Genomic DNA, 18,358 nt, shown 5'->3' on the forward strand with positions numbered 1-18,358 from the left:
CTTCCGTTTCGCTTCCGCCACCTTGCCTCTTCTCTCTTACTCTCACCACCAACGCCACTTGGCCTCTTTCCACGATCCATGCCCGCAAGCTCACTCCTGAAGCGCAACGTATACCTCTGAAGAGGATTGTCGATATACCGGCTCATCCGCATCCTCGACGTGGCTATCTTCTCCACCTCCACCTTGACGCATTCAGCAGCATTCTCTCGTTCGCACAAACGGTCCGATCTCTTGTTCCTCCAGCATTGATGCTTCGCAACAACGAGTCATGGCCTCCGACGCTGCTGTGAGCGGCTTTGCCGATCACGCCCTGCTCGTCGAGGCGATACGAGCATTGACCGTTGCGCAGGCAAAGGCGCTCATCAAGGACCTCAACAACGAACCTGACATTGCATGCGGTCATCTCGCCCTCTCTGGTAACAAGCCTGAGATCATCAACCGCATCACCACCTCGCTCACAGAACGCAAGAACCAGGGCGATATCCGGGGCTATCAAAAGTTCCGCACCCTCATCCTCAGGTACAAGGGGCCCCCTATAGCGAACCCTTACTATGGCAGAAATGGGTACGTATCCATCTCTTGATCCTCATTCCGCACGCCTTCCCGCATTCCGCATCCTGCAGGCAGACCGACTGACTTTTTCCCGCTCTTTCTCTTTTGTCCTGCTCGTCGACAGCGTCACCACCCCCACTGCTACCACAAGTGCAGGCACGTATGGTGGCCTCGGCGCCGCTGGTGCGTACGCAGCACATCCGCAACGTCTCGGTGGCATCCCAACCAACAAAGCTTCAAGCATTGCCTCCTCTTCTCTTTCTCCTCTGGTCCCAACAGCAGCAGCGTCCTCCTCTTCACTCCCCGCCCGGCCCATCGGTTCCGCAGGCGCGACCCGCATCAACTTCCGCCCTTCGCCATTCTACGAGATCAAGCAGTTTGCCTCTTCCATCGTTCAGTGCCAGGAGGCACCCACGCAGGCCGACCGCAAGAATGCCGTGCTCTTCGTCAACCTCACCCCGGAGCAGTGCGAACAACTCAAGACGCCCAAGTACCAGCTTCGACTGTTCTGCACCACCGTCGAGGCACACGCTGCCTCGCTCTCGGGGCGGAACCCTGCCATGGTCGAGTTCCCGCTTACCTGCGAGGCGCGCGTCAACAACCATACCCTCTCCATCAACCTTCGTGGGAGCAAGAAGAATGCGGGTCGAGTGCCACCTCCCAATCTCAACAAGGACAACATGCTCGTATTAAGAGGCGACGGGCGACCCAACCGCATCGAGCTGACCTACACCAACGCCCCCAAACGCCACGTCCTCGTCGCTGCCATCTGCGAGATCACTACCGTGGAAACCCTCGTCGAGCGTCTCCGATCCAAGCAGCTGCGAAGCAAGGAAGAGGTGCTTATGCGCATGCGCAAGGAGGCCGAAGACGACGATATCGAAGCTGGCGCGGCCACAATGAGCTTGAAGTGCCCCTTCAGCTACATGCGTATCACCACTCCGTGCCGGTCCATCTATTGCTCGCATGTGCAGTGCTTTGATGCATACAGCTTCTTCTCGATTAACGAACAGACTCCTTCGTGGGCGTGTCCTACCTGCCACAAGACTATCAAGCCAGAGGATCTACTGATGGACGGTTACGTCGACGATATCCTCAAGAAGGTTCCGCAGGATGAGGAATCGGTGATCATCGAGCCGGATGGTCAGTGGCACACTGCGGATGGCAAGATCACCTCGAGCGGGACAGCGCGGCCCGTGTCGGTTTCCGCGGGAACGCCGGTAGAGGATCGATTAGCTTCTCGCGACTCGGAGGATGTGAAGCCTGGCCTCAGCGCTCTTGCTGCGAAGCCCAACGGTGCTAAGAGAGCCTCGCCCGACGAGATCGTTTTGCTGGACAGTCCGTCTCCTCCGCCAACGACAGCGGCAGCACCGACATCAGCACTCAGAGAATCGAGCGCCGTACCACCTGCCAGCAACGGCATGGCCCCCGCAGTAGCCTCACACGCCATAGCACGGCCAGCAGACGCTGTACCGCGACACGAGCGTATCGACTTGCTTAACGCTAGCAGCGCGTCGACGAGTGCGCGCAACTCTCCTGCGACTGGAGGTGGTGCGGGTGATGTGATCGATTTGACGCTGGACAGCGACGATGATAGCGAGCCGTCGGTGCCGACGCGTGCTGCACCGAGCAATGGTGCCCACCTTCATGCGCCCTCCAAGAGCATAGCCAGCGGCCATCACAGTCATGCCATCCCGAATCATGTCAGTAGCAGCAGCAGCACCACCACCAACCTAGCCGGCAGAGGCGGTGCATTCATAAACTATTCCTCCCCTGCCTCGGCGACGCCCCATCGCAATGGGCCTTTTGCTGCAGCCATGTCGCGCGTAGATGCGACCCCGGAAGACGAGCAGATTCGACGTCCTGGGAAAAGACCACGCACCGAAGGCATCCCAACGCCGAGCGACCCTCGTCTTGTCAATGTCCGACGACCTGGATCGAGTGGAGGCGAGGAGGCAAGCAGGACGGCGTTGCCAGCATCGTATCTAGACGTTGTTGGCGCGAATGGCAGCAGGGGCAACGGAAGCGGTTATGCAGGAGCAGCAAGTGGTAGCGAAGTAGGAGGCGGAGGAGTAGCAGCAGCGAGCTCCACGGCGAGAGGCACGTATCGTGATATAGCAGCGGGGCGGGGCGCGGGCGAGGACGACGAAGGGGACGATTCGTGGATGGACAATACCAACGCCAGCGATCAAGACCACTACCTGAACGAGGACGAATGGTGGCCATAAGCCGATCGGAGCGTCTACAGCAGTTGGCCGGTCGGGTGAAAGAAGCGCTTCTACAATGTTCTTCGATATTCGAGGCAGCGTCAGCAACTATCGAACCTTGTTTGCCGAGGCAATACGCCATGCGTCGCACACGCCATCCCAATATGCAGCATACCAACCACTATCGGCACATCGAAGTGTCGATAACAATCATCGCATAGCAAAGCATGTCTCTCTGTACTTTTACTCGTATACTTTTTTGTCATCCTCCTCACACGCAGGTCTCTGAATGTGCAGCCTCAGCAGAGTCGAGCTGATGATTGGGTGTCTCAGTGTTACAAGGGAATAGAAGGGAAGGGAGAGGGTGAAACAGGAGCAAGAATGCGCATACGTGCGCTCGCGCGGGTGTCATGTCAACTTTGACCGGCAAGCGGGGCTCAAAAGAACTCCGCAAGCTTCTAGGCTGCTGCCACCAGGGAGAGCGGTGGTGCTGGACTGGTTGGTGACACAAAAGAGAGGGAGGGAACGCCCGGCCTGGACCGCCGAGATCGTCGATTGTTTGGGGCCTCTTTACGCGCCGCCCAAATCCCATTCGATTTGCGCGAGATTTGCCAAATCGTAACGCGCGACGCGTTAAGTGCACGACTTGCCGAACGCGTTTGTTTGCTTTCAGGGGAAGCACTAGGCGACAGGCGGAGGTGTCAAGTGCAATTTACACGAGGTGAGGAGACGCGTCGTCGGCTCTTGTGCGCCGTGACACAGACAGACAACTCCGTTTTTCTTTTTGCATTCGGCAGTTTTTTTTCTCTCGAGCTTTTTTCATACTCCTCTTTGGCTCGCTTGCTTGAAAATCACTTTTTTTCATTGCTCGTCGTCGGGAAGGCAGCGAACGAGCGGTTAGAGGAAGGGAAAGCTGCATAGAGGCGCAGCACTGCACAGCTGCTTCTGCCGCATGGTGCACAGTTGTGCTCTCTTCCTCTCCCTCTCCCTCTCTCCTGTCCAATGAACAGATCCCGAATCACAAACCGATTGCACCAAAGCACAAAGCAGTCCGCGTTCCGCGCAAAATACTCCCTCCATATCATCACCTCCACCACCATCATCACCCTTCGTCATCATCCCACGTCCCTCCTTTTAAGGTCACACAAGACCCTGCAGAAAGCGCACGCCCCATCCGCGGATCCACTTTATTTATTCACTACCACGACCACGACCATCAGGAGCAGAAGGGTCGACATCATCTCGCTGCACACACCATATCATCTGGTAAGACCCCATCGAGGCTTAAGCTTGTCCTTCAGTCGCCACCACCACCACCACCATCAACATGGCGACAACCTCGACTAGCACCGCTGCTAGTCCCAGGTCGAGGCGGCACGAGGTCGAGATCTACGCACATGCGCTTCGCACTCGTCTGCAGTTTGCCTCGTTCAAGGCGTTGAACGGGGTTGGCAAGACATCGCTCTCGGACCTCACATTGACACCGACAACCACAATTCAGCCGCTCACCCCCAGTTTCGCCTCTAACAACCAGCCTGCGGATAACTCGCTGGCTACCACACCCGCTCTGTCGCAGGGAGAGTCGCTGCTGAGTTCCTCTCAGTCTTCAACGCGCTCCACTCGCTCCATCTACCTTGACATTTTTGGATCTGACTTTCGCCCAAGCTCTTCCGCCACCAGCACTCCTTCGTCCTCAACGAGCTTGTCTCGAGCAACGTCGTTTGCTTCCACATCGACCCCATCTAAGCGTCCTGCCACCAACTCATCCACGTCCACTAGGTCACTGCTCGACAAGGCTGCCTCGTCACCTCAGCTCGGCTCACCGGAGAGAAAGAATGGCCGCTTCGACTGGCACAACAACCCTACCCCTGCTATGGTCGCACACGAAAACAAGCTCGCTGCTCAAGAAGACTTCGCTCTCCCGACCGGCTCGCCGTCCAAGCGACGCAGAGAGGCGAGTCAGAATGCTGCTTCCGGCGCACACAACCCTCTTCTCAATACCCCTCGCAGGTCAAGGATGCAGAGCGGCGGGTTCCTTCCCAACGGTCACCCAGCGTCGTCGCTCGCCCAGGATCTGGGGTTGACAGCCCCACGCACGCCTCGCTCACGCCACACCTCGGGGCGACACGTCTTTGCGCTCCAGCCTCAGACATTTGGTGCGGATCAGCAGGATCAGGCGGAACGCGACCGGGTCGCAAGCACGCTGGCTGCGTTGGCTGAGGCGAGGAATGCAAGCAGTGGGTCGGATTCGAGTTCGAGCAGCGATCGCCCACATACCCCACCGCCGCCGACGTCCTCGCAGTCAGCAGCAGGGTTGGCGCATGGCTTCTCCAGTCCCTCGATCCGAAGCAACAGCACGGCGTTCGCTCACCCACCCGGTCACAGTGTCAAGAGGCATAAGCGCAATGTCTCGTGGAACCTCGTGCCTTCGACTGTATCCACTCATGACGTGCAGGCGGAGGAAGAGGAGGAGGTGAGCAAAGACGAAGAGGTGCAACGAGCAGAAGATGCGGGGGAGGACCGAGCGGCAGCAGACTACCTCTTATTCTTGGCCTCTTCGCCCTCGCCGTCGACGTCGATCAAGCGGTTCAGTGGAGATACAGACGCGGTGGGCACGAATGGGATCCTCTCAACGCCCGCACAGACCTCGCTTTGGGATCCGTTCCACCATCATACCGTCAGTAGCAACGGCAGCAGCAGCGGCGGCTTCCGTCGAAGTCGAATGCAAAGCGGTCTTGGCTGGCCGCGACACACGAATCTGTCCTCGTCGACGGGAGCGACGCCACTCACACCGCCTCCCTCAGCACGCAAGCCCGTCAAAGATACTTCTTCCACCAACCCCACGGCCGAAAAAAGCGGAGGAGGAGGGCAGGAAGAAGCGATGGTCGGGCTCGGCTTCGACGCGCACACGCTGTCCTCCGCCACGTCTTCACCGCAGTCTTCGGTGCACCAGCCCGCGGCAAACGCACAAGAGTACATGCGCCGTCGGGCGTCCACTGCGTCGCTGCGATCCGGGTCCCCCCCGCGCACGCCTCCGCCCTCCTGCGCCACGCCGCTCTTCGGGCAGCGCGCGAGGGAGGACGCGGAGCGTTCCTTCGAGGGCTACGGTGTTACGACGCCGCCAAACGCTCCCGGGGCCCCCGGGGGCGATACGACGTTTAGCTATGCTGACTTTGTCAATGTGTCGCCGTCGCCGCAGCCGCCGTCGACGGGGCGGTTTGCGGGGGCAGGTGGAGCCGGGCTGTTGGGTCACTATGCCGCCGCGAATAGTAAGACGCCGACTCGGACGAACCGGTTCAGATTCGATCCTAGGCCGATGTAGAGGGCGACTTTTCAGGGGGTGTTGAATGGCGTGTTACTGCTTTCCGAGCTGTCATGGGCTGCTGCTTCTTCTGACTGTATATCTACGCGCTTATGTATCTTTTGTATTCCTATGCCTGGAGACGTGTTTCTTCTCTTCTTTCGAGCACCCGCGGTCAGACGCGCTGGCTGCAATATCTTATACCATACAGTACGCTATAACTCTGCTGTGTATGCTGGGCAGTTTCAGGTCGGGTTCCGGTGGCCGTTCTGCTGTGTGTGCGAGTGCTCGAGATGCGGAGACCTCAAGATTGCGCCTGTTCCATCCCGTCCGCGTCGAGCGAACAAACAGCGCGCGCTGACACCTGAAGAGCGCCGAGAAGCGCACCGCGTGCACTGTGCCTCGCAGCAGCAAGCCAGTGTCTGTGTGTGTTTGTACGGGCAAGCAGCCTGCGGGTTGAACCGTCAGCGCGCGCTTGCTCTTCCGTCGTACTGAGCAGCACGAACAGTGCAGAGCTGAGCTGCGCAACGAGAGAGAACGAGAGAGTGAGAAAGGGAGTGCGATCTCACAAGCCGGTCTTGGTGATCGTGCGTTCTGACTGAGATGCGGTCGGGCCCTCTTGACTACCGTTGCAAGATGTGGTGCCAGCACCACAGGCCCAAACACACAAACAAACACACACACACCCCACCATGCACACACATGTGAGACAACACGCAAACGACACAGGGTTGCACGGGTCATTTCATTACCTCGTCCAGCTTACTGCGTCTTGCCTATCAACCTGCGACAACCCCCACGTGCTGCTGATCCAACCCGCCACCGCCACCGCCGCCCGCATACCCCTGCCCCTGCCCCTCCTCCTCCTCCTGCACCACCGCCGCCGCCGCCGGCGCAACCTTGGGCGAAGCGGGCGGCGTGAAGATCGCATCCACGTCCTGGCCGAGCTCAAACACCAATGCCTGCTCCAACGCCCTCGTGCAGTCTCGCGACACGATGCGCTGCTCGGCCTGCAACTCTTGCAGGTGCGACCAGAGGCGTGCGTTCTCTGCGCGCGCGTAGCGCAGTTTGGCCTTTTCGACGAGGTACCGGGCGCGCGCGGTGCGGATCGCGAGCTGCGCGGCCTCCATCGAGTTACCCCCTGCTGCTGCGGGCGAGGACTCCGGGTCGTCGGCGGGGTCGAAGCGCGAGGAGCGGCGGCGGGATCCATTGGCAGCCGAGGCAGACCGCGTGCTGCGCCGCGATCGACGTAGCTCCGATACATCGGGCAGCGAGTCACCCGAGTCGCTGTCGTAATCATTCGCCCGAGCGCGCTTCACACCGGCAAAGGAACCATTGACCGCTTCGTCTGCCTCTCCTCCTCCACCACCACCGCCGCCGCCGTTGCGCGGTGGATGGGGCCGGATCGGGGGATCGCGGAGCTTGCGGCTGCGTTCGCGTTCGCGCATGTCCTTTGCCCAGGTGCGCAGTGCTCTTCCCAAGATGGCTTCGCTGCGTTTGGTTTCGTCCGCATCGCTTTCCTCCAGCCTGTCCTTGATGCCGAGTTCTTCCGCTGTCATGGTGTACAGGTTGGACTCGCCCCCGACACCCTTTGTCAGACCGAACTCGGATCCTTCGCCACCGGCGAGCTCGAGCAGCTCGTCCCCCAAGGAATCCCCCGTGGCCCCACCTCCTCCTTTAGCCGGCGTCGCAGAATCGCCGGCCTCACCGAGAACGGACGTGTCCTCGGCGCCATCGTCCTGCGCAGCCATAGAAGAAGCAGCCGCCCTCCTGGACCCGGCAGTGATGATGTTGTGCTGCACGCGCATATGCTTGCTTAGCGCATCGGACCGCGTGAAGCTCTTATCGCACTCCGGGCGGGGACACGTAAACGGTTTTTCTCCTGTATGACTCCTTAAGTGGCTGAGGAGCGCGAACCGCGATGTCTGGGGTTTACCCTTGCGGATGCAGCCTGTCCATTCGCACATGTACTTGCTCTTGTGGATGCCAATGTGCTCGTGGTGCAAGTGATCGATAAAAGGCTGTAAGCTGTTGAACGTCTCACCGCAGTCGTTCCACTGACAGGTGACTTCGGCATCGTTGTTGGCTGTCGAGGCTGGTTCGCGCGCCACCGATTCGTCGGCCAGCTCGTCTCCTTCGGGTGAAGCGGAGCGCAGGCGTTGGTCTCGTGTTGTTTGTGCGCCGTCGTCGCCGCCTTCCGAGCCGGATGTGGAGATGTCGGACAGCGATGGGGAGGGCGCGCGGGCAGGCACGATACTGGAGGGTTGGATAGAAGGATGGATCTGTTTGGAGCGGTTGCTTCCTGGCGGTGGTTTTTGCGGAGACGAGGGAGGGTTCGAGATTCTGCTGCCTCCCAGGGACGAGGCGGGGGATGGCGAGCGTTCTGATAGTACAGCAGCAGCTGAGGAGGACGCCAGGCGGCGTGATGGTGTGCCCGTCGCTGACGATGTGCTCGGGGCACCCGCACCGTTGTGGTCGACGATTTTTCTGCGAGGCATGATTGTACTGCGCCGCGGCGAGAGGAAGAGGAGCTCGTCGAGTTGAACGTGGCCTTGAGGTGTAAATCCTTGGTGCTGCTGTATGCGGTCTCCGTTGTTCCCCAACGACAGTCACAATGTGGTCTCGTGAATGCCTGGTCGAGAGCGCGAACGAATCGGCCGCTCGAATTGGTTGCGCGTTGGTCGTGGTCGGAAGTGATCCCGGAACAAGATGCAGGGCAGCGGTGACGAGTGAATTCTCCTGGTCTGTCAGTGAGCCCAGGCAATCTCAACTTGTTTGCCTTCGCATCCGCAAAAGCTGCACGCGCGTTGGAAAGAGAGAGATGAAGGCGCATACCAGAATCCGATTCAACATTCGAGATCCGAGAATATTTTCGACTGCAACGAGAAGAAATGCTGCGCGACTCGGTGCTCTTCCGCAATTAGAAATATCCAATTTTGACTCGAGAGAAAGCCACTCAGCAGCGCCTCTCCGCATACAGAGAATCACCGACACACAGCGCACGAGCCGGCTTGGGCTTGGTCATCCTTCCTTTCTTACCTTCATTTGCCATTGATCTCCCTTCGTTCGGAACAACCTTACTCTTCCCTTTATCGGCGCTTCCGAGCCCCTTGTCTGGGACGCTACGCAAGGCGACCTCATTGTTGGCGGTCGAGTCACCGGCTCCTATTCGAAAGCTTCTGCAGCAAACCATAGGCACAGTGCTGCAGCTCCTGAGAAAGAAGCGACACACAATGTCGGATCCATCCGCTTCATCGTCGTCAACATCACCCAAGTGGTCGAGTGATCGATTCTTCCAAACACAGACTGCCCCTGCCAACCTTACGGAAGCGTCCTCGGCAGCGTCCGAGTTCGTGCAGCGTCACATTCGCGAAGGTCGACGTGTGGTGCTGGTCACATCCGGAGGAACCACGGTGCCCCTGGAGAAAAACGTGGTTCGATTCTTGGACAACTTCTCCGCGGGCACTCGAGGAGCCACCTCGGCAGAATACTTCCTCTCGGCAGGGTATGCGGTCATCTTCATGAGTCGGCAGCACTCGCTTGCTCCGTACACACGACACTACAGTCATACGACCAACCCGTTCCTCGACCTGCTCGCCGACCCCGCGACGCACGTACACACTGACGCATCATCCACATCCGCCTCCAGCTCGGGGGATGACAACATCACGGTGCTCAAACAGCACGTCGCCCACCTTCGCCCCATCTTGTCCGCATACCACCACGCGCGCACCTCCGGCTTGCTGCACACGGTGCCCTTTGTCACGGTCAACGACTATCTCTGGCTGCTGCGCGAGATGTCTCGTGTCATGCAGCCGTTGGGCAGGAATGGCATGTACTACCTCGCGGCCGCGGTGAGCGACTTTTTCATTCCGTCCACCAGCGTTCCCGAACACAAGATCCAGAGCGGCAAGGGCTCGTTGGTGATCGAGATGGATCAGGTGCCGAAAGTGCTGAAGCCGATGGTGGAGCAGTGGGTGCCCGAGGGGTATTTGGTCAGCTTCAAGCTGGAGACCGATCCGCAGCTGTTGATCCCCAAAGCGGTGGGGGCGCTGCAGAGGTACGGACACCAGCTGGTTATTGGGAATGACTTGAACAGGCGCAAATTCGAGGTGGTGTTTGTCGAGCGCAAGACGGGCAACACGTCGACGTCGCGCCCCGTGGATGTACTGCAGAAGGATGGCGAGGAGTTTTCGGCGACGTGGATGCGGCTGGCCGACTCTCCATCGGCTGGTTCAGAGACCAGTTCGGAGGGAGGCGGCAAGGGGGGCGAGAAGGAGTTGGAGGAGGATATCATCAGGGAGTTGTGTAGACGTCACGAACAGTGGATTTCCAAGTCGACACCCAGCACTTCCAGGATCTAAGCAAAAAAAAGTCTCATTCTGTGCTAACTACAATGTCCAGGGCGTTGTGCATGTTGTCCGGTTGGGATTGTGCCGGGGAGTGCGAGACTTTGATCACAGGACATGAGTGCGTACATGCGAGAGCACGGCGGTCGAGAGCGACGCCGAGCGACACTTCTCTCCCTTGCTGCGGTCAGCTTTGTTCTCTTTTCAAGAGTCGCTAAGTTAAGGGAAAAGAATCGAGACCTTGATAGCAATTGCCGTGCCTCCATCGGGCAAGCCTCCTGCTGTCGCCACGCGAAACAATCTACAGTGCGACCTCAGCTCAGCAGCACGTGTGGCCGCGTTTGAGACCGCTGTGCATTCGACTCGGCATCTCTTCTCAAATGGCCCCTCGACATGTGGGCGCGACATCATCCCGCAGTTTCATTTGATCGCTCACATGTCATCACACGCCAAACCCAGGTGTTTACAAACAAAGCAATGCATTGCAAGCAGCATAATCCATCTGCGGGGACACTGTTCCACACCATGTGGAAACCCGACAACCCAAAAACCCAGGCACTCTACCAGTTCTTGGCATACACCCAGACCTTCTTGTACGCCGGTGCGTTGGCGACCTCCTGCTTGGCACGTTCTTCGTCCTGCTTCCAGACGAGCTCGTCCTGTTCGTCGAACTCGCGCACGTCGGTGACCAGATCGACCTCGGTGGGCTTGAGGAACTTGGTCCTGTGCCAGAGCTTCCAGCCGATGAGAATCAGGAAGAAGATAGGGAGGCCGATGTAGTTGGTGATAAAGGTCCTCCAGTTGAACGTGTGCAGGAAGGCGGTCCAGCCCTTGAAGAAGACGACAACGCTGGTGAAGACCACGGCGATGTAGGATGCGTACGGCTGCAGCGGCGCCTGCCATGGCAGCTCGGAGCGCGCCATCCCCTGCGCCTTCATCGCCTTCATAAAGTGGATGTGCGACACCAGGATGCAGATCCACGTCAGACCGCCGAACATGGTCACGGACGCCACGAGGTACGAGAACGTTTGCGCACCACCCGAAGACAAGTTGATAAACGCAAGCGCGCAGAACAAAGCGGTGACAGACAGCGCGACGTAGGGGACACCGCGCTTGTCGACGCGGCGGAAGATCTTGGGTGCCTTACCGTCGATCGCGAGGCCGTAGAGCGTACGCGCGGCAATGTACTGGTCCGAGTTGGCTGCCGAGATACAGAAGATCAGAATGGCGGCGTTGATGATATCGGGAAGAACGCGAATCTTGGCACGCACGATCGCGACGACGAAGGGCGAGGCTGCAGCGGAAATACCCTTTTGGGCGTTAGCCGCCTTCAGTTCGGGAGCGTTGCTAGGCACCACCATACCAACAAGCAGAGAGCCGAGGATGTAGAAGAATGCGATACGGAAGAACGTCTTCTTGATGGCGCTGGGCACCGATTTGCGCGGGTTGGCCGCCTCGCCAACGGTAACACCAACAAGCTCCGTTCCGGTGTAGGCAAACAGCGCCGTAACCATGGTCGACCAGAAACCCAAAAACCTGCCCTCAGCTCCGCTCGTTTTGGGGTAAGGCCTGAAAGCCAGATCATCCTGAAAGTTGCGGAAACCAATGCGGTCCTTCGTAGGCGATCCACCGAGGTCAATGATGAGCAACAGCAGGATAAGACCCGTCATGGTGACGATTTTGACCAACGAAAGCCAGAACTCGACTTCGCCGAACCACTTGGGGCCTCCGAAGTTGAGCGCGATGATGAGGACGGTGACGATTGCGATCCAGATGCCTCCGGAGAGGTCGGCGTTCCAGTAACGGATGACGAGGGCGGCGGCATTGACGTTGTTGGCGGTGACGACGAGGTACTTGAAAAGGTAGTTGTATCCGGTAGCCACACCGAATTCGTCGCTGACAAAGCGGGTGGCGTGACCAGCAAAGCCGCGAGGATGGGGCATGTAGGTCGACATCTCACCGAGCGCAGACATGACCGCGGCACAGCAGAAACCCATGACAGTGTAAGAGATGAGGATCGACGCGGGACCACCGTTGAACAAACCGGAACCGGTACCGATGATGAGACCTGTACCCAGAGCACCGCCAATGGCAATCATCGAGATCTGACGGCCCTTGAGCGCACGGTGAAGCTGGCGCTCCTGGGGCTTTTGCTGGTCGAGCGATGTGGTGTTGATGACGCCATCATGGCCGTACCCTTTGACCTCGCTGTCCGAGTCGCTGATTTTCTCTTGGTTATAGGGCGATCCGGAGTGGATCTGGTCGGCGGCGGTCGCCATTTTTGCCGTGGAGGAAGAGGAAGGCCGAGCTCGAGAGACGGGATATGGGTCTATGGTATCCTGTATTGACGGTGGGAGAGTTGGCGCGTTCGCTTCGTTGGAGGATGTGGTCGAAGAGGAGGACGAAGACAAGGTGGGGACGAAGTAACCTAGGAAGAAGAGGGCGGTTTTTTAAGTGGGTCGAGCAGAATGGTCGGATTGGGCGAGGAGAGGCCTCAGTTTGTCAATAGAAAGAAAAGCTGCCCACGTCGCGTGCCCTAAGCGAGAGGCACAAAAATTGCGTGCGAAATTGGACACGAGGTACAGTAGAAGAGGAACGACAAAAAAGCTGTCCAATCTTTGCCTTTGCTTCAGCTAAGACGCAGCTGTTGCTCAGCCACCTCTCCAAGGCTATTGCTAGATTGACCGGGCCGACTCAATGGCAGCCAACAGACAGAAAGAGAAAGAGGAAGCGAGAGGGGCTGATAAGAAAATGAGAGCCACGAGGCTCTATCCTCTCACCAACCATGCCATGTTCGCCACCATTTCGATCTTGCTGCGACGGAAATGCGCACTCTGTGAGTGGGCAGCAAGCAGCCAATGCACACATTGCAGATTTGTTCAAGATAAGGAAACAAGAACGAACTCACTGAGTAAGAATCGAGCTAGAGGCTCTCCCTCTCTGACCGTCTCTCGAGCTCGAGAGCCATTGACGACGGACGCATCTAGGTCCAACTAAATTAGACCAACACTCGTCCAGTGCCGAGCTGGGCCTTGGCAGTGGCGAAAAAGTAATTGAACATCACATGGCAATGCGCATTCAGAAAAAAATTCGCAGATTCCGCCAAAAGCGCCGCTTTTCTCCCTCCGCGTTCTTCACTTTAGCCACTTTCCGAGTCTCTCTCTCTTCTGATACTGTAGAGAATGCCAAGACAAATCGAAAACAATTAGAGGAGGATTCTGTCAAGCCACTGCCCCGCCCTGTCACCGTCGGTTGTAGCGGTCGCTTTGTCTTCGTTCAAAATGCCCCGCGGCCTGGGACGACGACAACGTGGTTCCGTCCTTATCGCTCCTACTGCTCAATAACACGGGCTGGACATTGCACCCCGCACCCCGCACACGAACATGACCCGACCGGTGTGCCAATGGATGGTGGTGGGTATGGATGGCGTGCCCTGACGACGACAACGACCTGCGGAATTTGACCCTGCACCGGTCAATTTGGTGTCGTCTTCCCTGCCAAACGCTCTGTGCAGAGAGCATGAAAAAAAGGGTTTCAATTGGGGGGAAATTGGCACTGCCCTGCACTGATATCAAAATTTTCTTGGCATCTCGCCTTTCGAACCGGGGCTGGCCAATACGCGTCGGTGGTTGCTAGCTCGCTTGCACACTCTCATTGGCTGGAGTATCTTCGGTGCGTCAGGTGCGTCACGGTATCGGGCCGCAGCGTCGGGGTGCACACTTGCCTTCTCTCATTGGAGGACCTCAGAGCGAGGACGCGATGCAGGTCCGTGGCTCTATAGCCGAGCACAACAAGGTCTCGCCGTCAGGTGACCATGCTCTTCTTGATCAACCAGTCCAGTGGCTGCGGTCTGCAATTCTCACCGCAGCCTCAGGTCCCCCCCACGCACCCCACGCCCGACAGCAACCACATCAGATGACCCTGAGATGCACTCAAACACCACCTTTGTTCTCGAAAAAAAAACACCCGTCCACCCCGTCAAATCCAGCATCGCATCTGTGTTGTGCAATCAGCACCAGGGCTTCCTTCCGATTGATCAGCAGGGAGGACCAACCTGAGACGTCCGAAAGAGCGTCCGACCCGACCCGCCCCGCCAGCTTCTCCGCACTTGACCGACGTACGACTAATGTCTGCACCTTCCCTTCCATCTAGTCAAGTCTGTGAGATCACCACGTGATGCGGGCCGACCCGACATTCTCAACCACATGCAGCACACTTCTTCCGAAGACGATCAATATGCAATCTTGAGATGCATTCATTTTTGGTTCCAGACATGTATAGTCCTACACGTTTCGCGTTGCTACTGCTATTACTGCGGCGGTGTCATTTCCGCTTCTAACCCTGGCGGCTCCGGCAGAGCATCAATCTTGCTCCGCCTCCTTTGAGAAGCCAGGTTCGCTTGTAATGTAGGCCAATCGGACGAAAACGTTCTGCGATGCTGCTTCTTGCGCTCTTCACGCGAAAGCGCCGTCACACCAAACAGTGCCGTAGACGACGACGAAGAAGACATGGTGCTCTGCATCGAATCCGGCCTGGCTCGAGATCGCGAGCTTGACGGCGAATCGAGTCTCGCAGATAGGCTGCCGCTCAGCGGTGGATCGCCAAGGCTGAATCGATTCGGTCGCGAGCCCAGAGACAACGACGACGACATGGCCGGTGACAAGCCTGGTGACGATGGCGAAACCAATGTCGTCGGAACCGCCCCTCTTGTGCCACTGCTGCTGCTGCCACCGCCTTGACTTGTTGCTGCCTCCAAGCTTTGTGTACCTAATGCTTCCGGCGCTGCCACGGCTCTGCCAGAGAGCGAGTACGCATTTGGCGTGCGAAGCGCCGAGCCGCAAGAATCTGGTGCATAGGCAGCGGCTGTAGTCCGAGCCGTGGGCGTGCTGACCACATCAGATTCGGCTGCCGACGAGCGCAATGGCGTCTGAGGTGGCTCCAAGTCGTGCATCATCACGTCACCATCCGCATCGTGGCGTGCTGATTCACTCCACGCTTCCGTCCTCGCCGTTTGAAACGGCGTTTCGACATCGACCTTGGTTGAGTCGCCAACGTCCGTGCGTTTAGCAGCATTGTTGAGTTGCAGTGCGGGTGGACGTCGACGATTGAGTCCAGGGCTTGGCGCTGCTGCAGCTGCTGGATTGCAGCTGCTGGAAGTGCCGAGACCTGGCGCGGCAGTTTGAAGTTGCAGAGCAGGCGCTGCTTTCTTGCGCCTCCGTTGCATGAGCGAACCCGAAACACCATCGCCCCCGCCACCAGCATCTGGCAGACGTCCTTCCAGTCGATCTTGTGCGGCTCTCCTCTCTGCTGCCAACCGGACGGCTTCGTTTAAACGCTCTTCGCGTCGTCTGGCTTCTTCGGCCGCTTCTTTTTCTTCCTCTTCCAAACGCATCTTGCTCCACATTGCTTCGTCCATAGGTTCGGTCGACCAGCCGGCACCAGTGACGCTCGGGGCGCCGTTTGCGTCGAGGTGACCGGCTGTATCGCTGTCGCTGCCCATGCATCCCATACCCAGCACGTCTCGAAGTCGACCGGCGGCGCTGGAAAGGTAGCGCTCCCACTCGACCAGCTGGTAGATGAGCGAAATGTTGGGCGAAATGCTCGACGACTTGTCCTTGACCATGTTGTAGCAGTCGTGCATGCCCAACAGGTCGCGTGCGTTCTCGAATCCATATCGCATGGCGGCTGCTTGCATGACAAAGGCGATGACCAGCGTCGCACTTCGACTGACGCCGCACTGGCAGTGCACAAGGATCTTGCCAGGGAACGGGTTGGTCTGGACATGTTCCAAGCTCGAATCATCCTCCAACGCGGCACACGCATCACCGTCTTCGGCAATCTTGGCCGCGTACCAGAAACGGTCGTCGATGCCGAGCGCTTCTGCGATGAGTGCACAGCCCTGAGCAAAGCCGCCGCGAGCGGAAGCCAGGTCGGTCTCGTCGTGCGTCCATGGCAGCTTGATGTAGCGCATCTCGTGCGTTCGGCCATGTTCGACGCTGGCGGGCACTCGGGTCACCGTGGCATTGGACGGAAGCTGCACCTTTGTGAACCAGGCGCAAGGAGAAGTGTGCGAATCGTCGTCGAAAGTATAGCTCGGCGAAGGCTGCTGGCTCGTCGTGCCTGCGCTGGACGAGGCGTTGTCGTGCGTGTCGGCACCAGCCTCCTTGGTCTTGGAGTGGTTGAGTACGGGTGGGGTGAGTTCGGTGGCAGTCGAAGTGCAAGTGCTTGCGGCGCGCGAAGACGAGGGCGACGAGGTGGTGTCGAATGCGTCGTCGGATGACGAGTTGCTGGTGCGGCGAAGCGAACGATAGCGCAACACATCTTGTGCCGTCAGCGTGCGAATGTCGCCAGTGGGAGTCGGGGTTGCTGCTGCTGCTGCTGCTGATGAGCCATGCAGTGCTATCGATTCGGATGGGCGGGTCGACGACTCGGCATCGAGGAATTGAGTCAGCAAGTTGGGCGTTGAAGATGTATTGCGAAGAACAGAGGCACTGATCGCCTCGCGTGGCGAGGTTGCTTGCCCATGGCCTTTGGAGAAAGAGAGCGAGGCGCTTGTGGGCGGAGTGTAGTAGGTGTTTGGCGTAAGCGGTTCTCGCTCACTGGCGCTGGATGTATGGCGAGCACCCTGCTGGCCTCGGCCGTGGTTGATGGACGGTTGCTGTGCATCGGAATGACCGAGGACATTGGTAGAATGCGACCAAGTGGCCTGCGGCACGTCGGGGTAGACCGACGTCACAGCAGACTCGGATCCAAAGTCGAGAATCGTCTCCTTGGCGACGTTTAAAATGGTAGTAATCCCGAGAGCAGAGAGCGTCTGAGTGTCGCGCGCATTGTGTTCGTCGCCCAAAAACAGGCCGGGCAGCACTTGGACAGGGCCATGTGAATAGACGCTGCGTGCGTGTTGAAGCGTGCTTCCTTTGCCGCTGAGAATGTGCTCTGAGGGATCGCGATAAGCTTCGGGTGGGCGGTTGCGCGAGCTGGCAGCACTGGGAGGCTCGGGATACGCCGATTCTTGCGTCGGCGCGGCTTTAAAGGGCATGCTCGGCCGTCTGCGCGGTGTGCCCCGAAGCGTGCTGGAGAGGTGCTTGACAGCTTCTGATAAGGTTGAAGCAGCAGGCGCCGCAGTGCTGTCCAGATGTTCTGCATTGGAATTGGATCGCAAGAGCGCGACGGGTGAGGCGGGCATGGATCGCGATGACTGGGCCGACTCGTCGCTCATGGAAGGTGGTGCCAGGTTGAGCCGAGATGGACGCTTGCGCGCCAGCCTGGATTGCGGTGGCGGTGCCAGAGTGCTCGGCCCAGCTTGATTTGAGGCAAGCTGTAAGGTGATGGGAGGAGGAGCAACAGCAGAAGGATGCAATGCGGGCGAGGGAGCAAGATCCGAGGGCGGCAGCGAGGGATGTGTGAGACCGCCAAATGCTTGGCCATCTTCGGGGATGCGGAGCGAAAGCGACCTGACTGGTGCGCGAGCTGGCTTGGTTGCACGCATCAAAGGCGGCGCAAAAGAGCTCGGACCCGGTGTGGGTGGTGGACTAAGGTCGTCCTGGGGCAAGTCCATCGCGGCGGTGGTGTGACTGGCCGAGATGCCACAGCAGCCGTGGCGACAAGGGAGCAGCGTAGGTGTTGGGCGATGAGCAAAAAGGAGAGGGCGGTATTAGTAGGCGGCGAAGAGGTACCGGCGTTCAATGAACAGACCGGTTGGTTCGGAGAGGATATGAAATTTGAGCTTCACTCGACGTTGCACAAAGCGAGGGCTGCAGTTTGTGGATATGAAGGGTGAAGTGTCGCACAGATTGGTGAGTGGGTGGAAGGGCGGGACGCAACGGATGCCGATCGAAATGAAAGACAAGACAAGCACGGACAAGACAACCGCGCCAGGCAAGGGTGGGCAATGCTGTTCTCGACCGTGGGACTCGTGCGGCCGAACAGGCAGAATTTGGTGCCGACAA

General features: G+C 58.6%; 6 protein-coding genes across 6 annotated transcripts; 3 read left to right on the forward strand and 3 right to left on the reverse strand.

Moving 5' to 3' along the window:
• Nucleotides 1-268: 268 nt before the first annotated feature.
• On the forward strand, nt 269-2,780 carry EX895_001136 (uncharacterized protein; the record flags this gene model as incomplete). The annotated part of the gene is made up of 3 exons (XM_029881736.1): nt 269-564; nt 677-735; nt 832-2,780. 3 exons carry the CDS (start codon nt 269-271, stop codon nt 2,778-2,780), a joined length of 2,304 nt encoding a protein of 767 aa, XP_029741824.1.
• Nucleotides 2,781-4,086: 1,306 nt separating this feature from the next.
• Nucleotides 4,087-6,081, forward strand: EX895_001137 (uncharacterized protein; the record flags this gene model as incomplete). The annotated part of the gene is made up of 1 exon (XM_029881737.1): nt 4,087-6,081. One exon carries the CDS (start codon nt 4,087-4,089, stop codon nt 6,079-6,081), a length of 1,995 nt encoding a protein of 664 aa, XP_029741825.1.
• A 758-nt stretch (nt 6,082-6,839) lies between these two features.
• On the reverse strand, nt 6,840-8,558 carry EX895_001138 (uncharacterized protein; the record flags this gene model as incomplete). Its single annotated transcript, XM_029881738.1, has 1 exon — nt 6,840-8,558. The coding sequence occupies one exon, from the start codon at nt 8,556-8,558 to the stop codon at nt 6,840-6,842; it is 1,719 nt and encodes a 572-aa protein (XP_029741826.1).
• Nucleotides 8,559-9,293: 735 nt separating this feature from the next.
• EX895_001139 (uncharacterized protein) lies at nt 9,294-10,424 on the forward strand (the record flags this gene model as incomplete). Its single annotated transcript, XM_029881739.1, has 1 exon — nt 9,294-10,424. The coding sequence occupies one exon, from the start codon at nt 9,294-9,296 to the stop codon at nt 10,422-10,424; it is 1,131 nt and encodes a 376-aa protein (XP_029741827.1).
• Nucleotides 10,425-10,969: 545 nt separating this feature from the next.
• EX895_001140 (uncharacterized protein) lies at nt 10,970-12,688 on the reverse strand (the record flags this gene model as incomplete). The annotated part of the gene is made up of 1 exon (XM_029881740.1): nt 10,970-12,688. The coding sequence occupies one exon, from the start codon at nt 12,686-12,688 to the stop codon at nt 10,970-10,972; it is 1,719 nt and encodes a 572-aa protein (XP_029741828.1).
• A 2,030-nt stretch (nt 12,689-14,718) lies between these two features.
• Nucleotides 14,719-17,967, reverse strand: EX895_001141 (uncharacterized protein; the record flags this gene model as incomplete). The annotated part of the gene is made up of 1 exon (XM_029881741.1): nt 14,719-17,967. The coding sequence occupies one exon, from the start codon at nt 17,965-17,967 to the stop codon at nt 14,719-14,721; it is 3,249 nt and encodes a 1,082-aa protein (XP_029741829.1).
• Nucleotides 17,968-18,358: the final 391 nt, after the last annotated feature.

This window comes from Sporisorium graminicola, chromosome SGRAM_10 (assembly GCF_005498985.1).
Source record: "Sporisorium graminicola strain CBS 10092 chromosome SGRAM_10, whole genome shotgun sequence".
NCBI lineage: Eukaryota > Fungi > Basidiomycota > Ustilaginomycetes > Ustilaginales > Ustilaginaceae > Sporisorium > Sporisorium graminicola.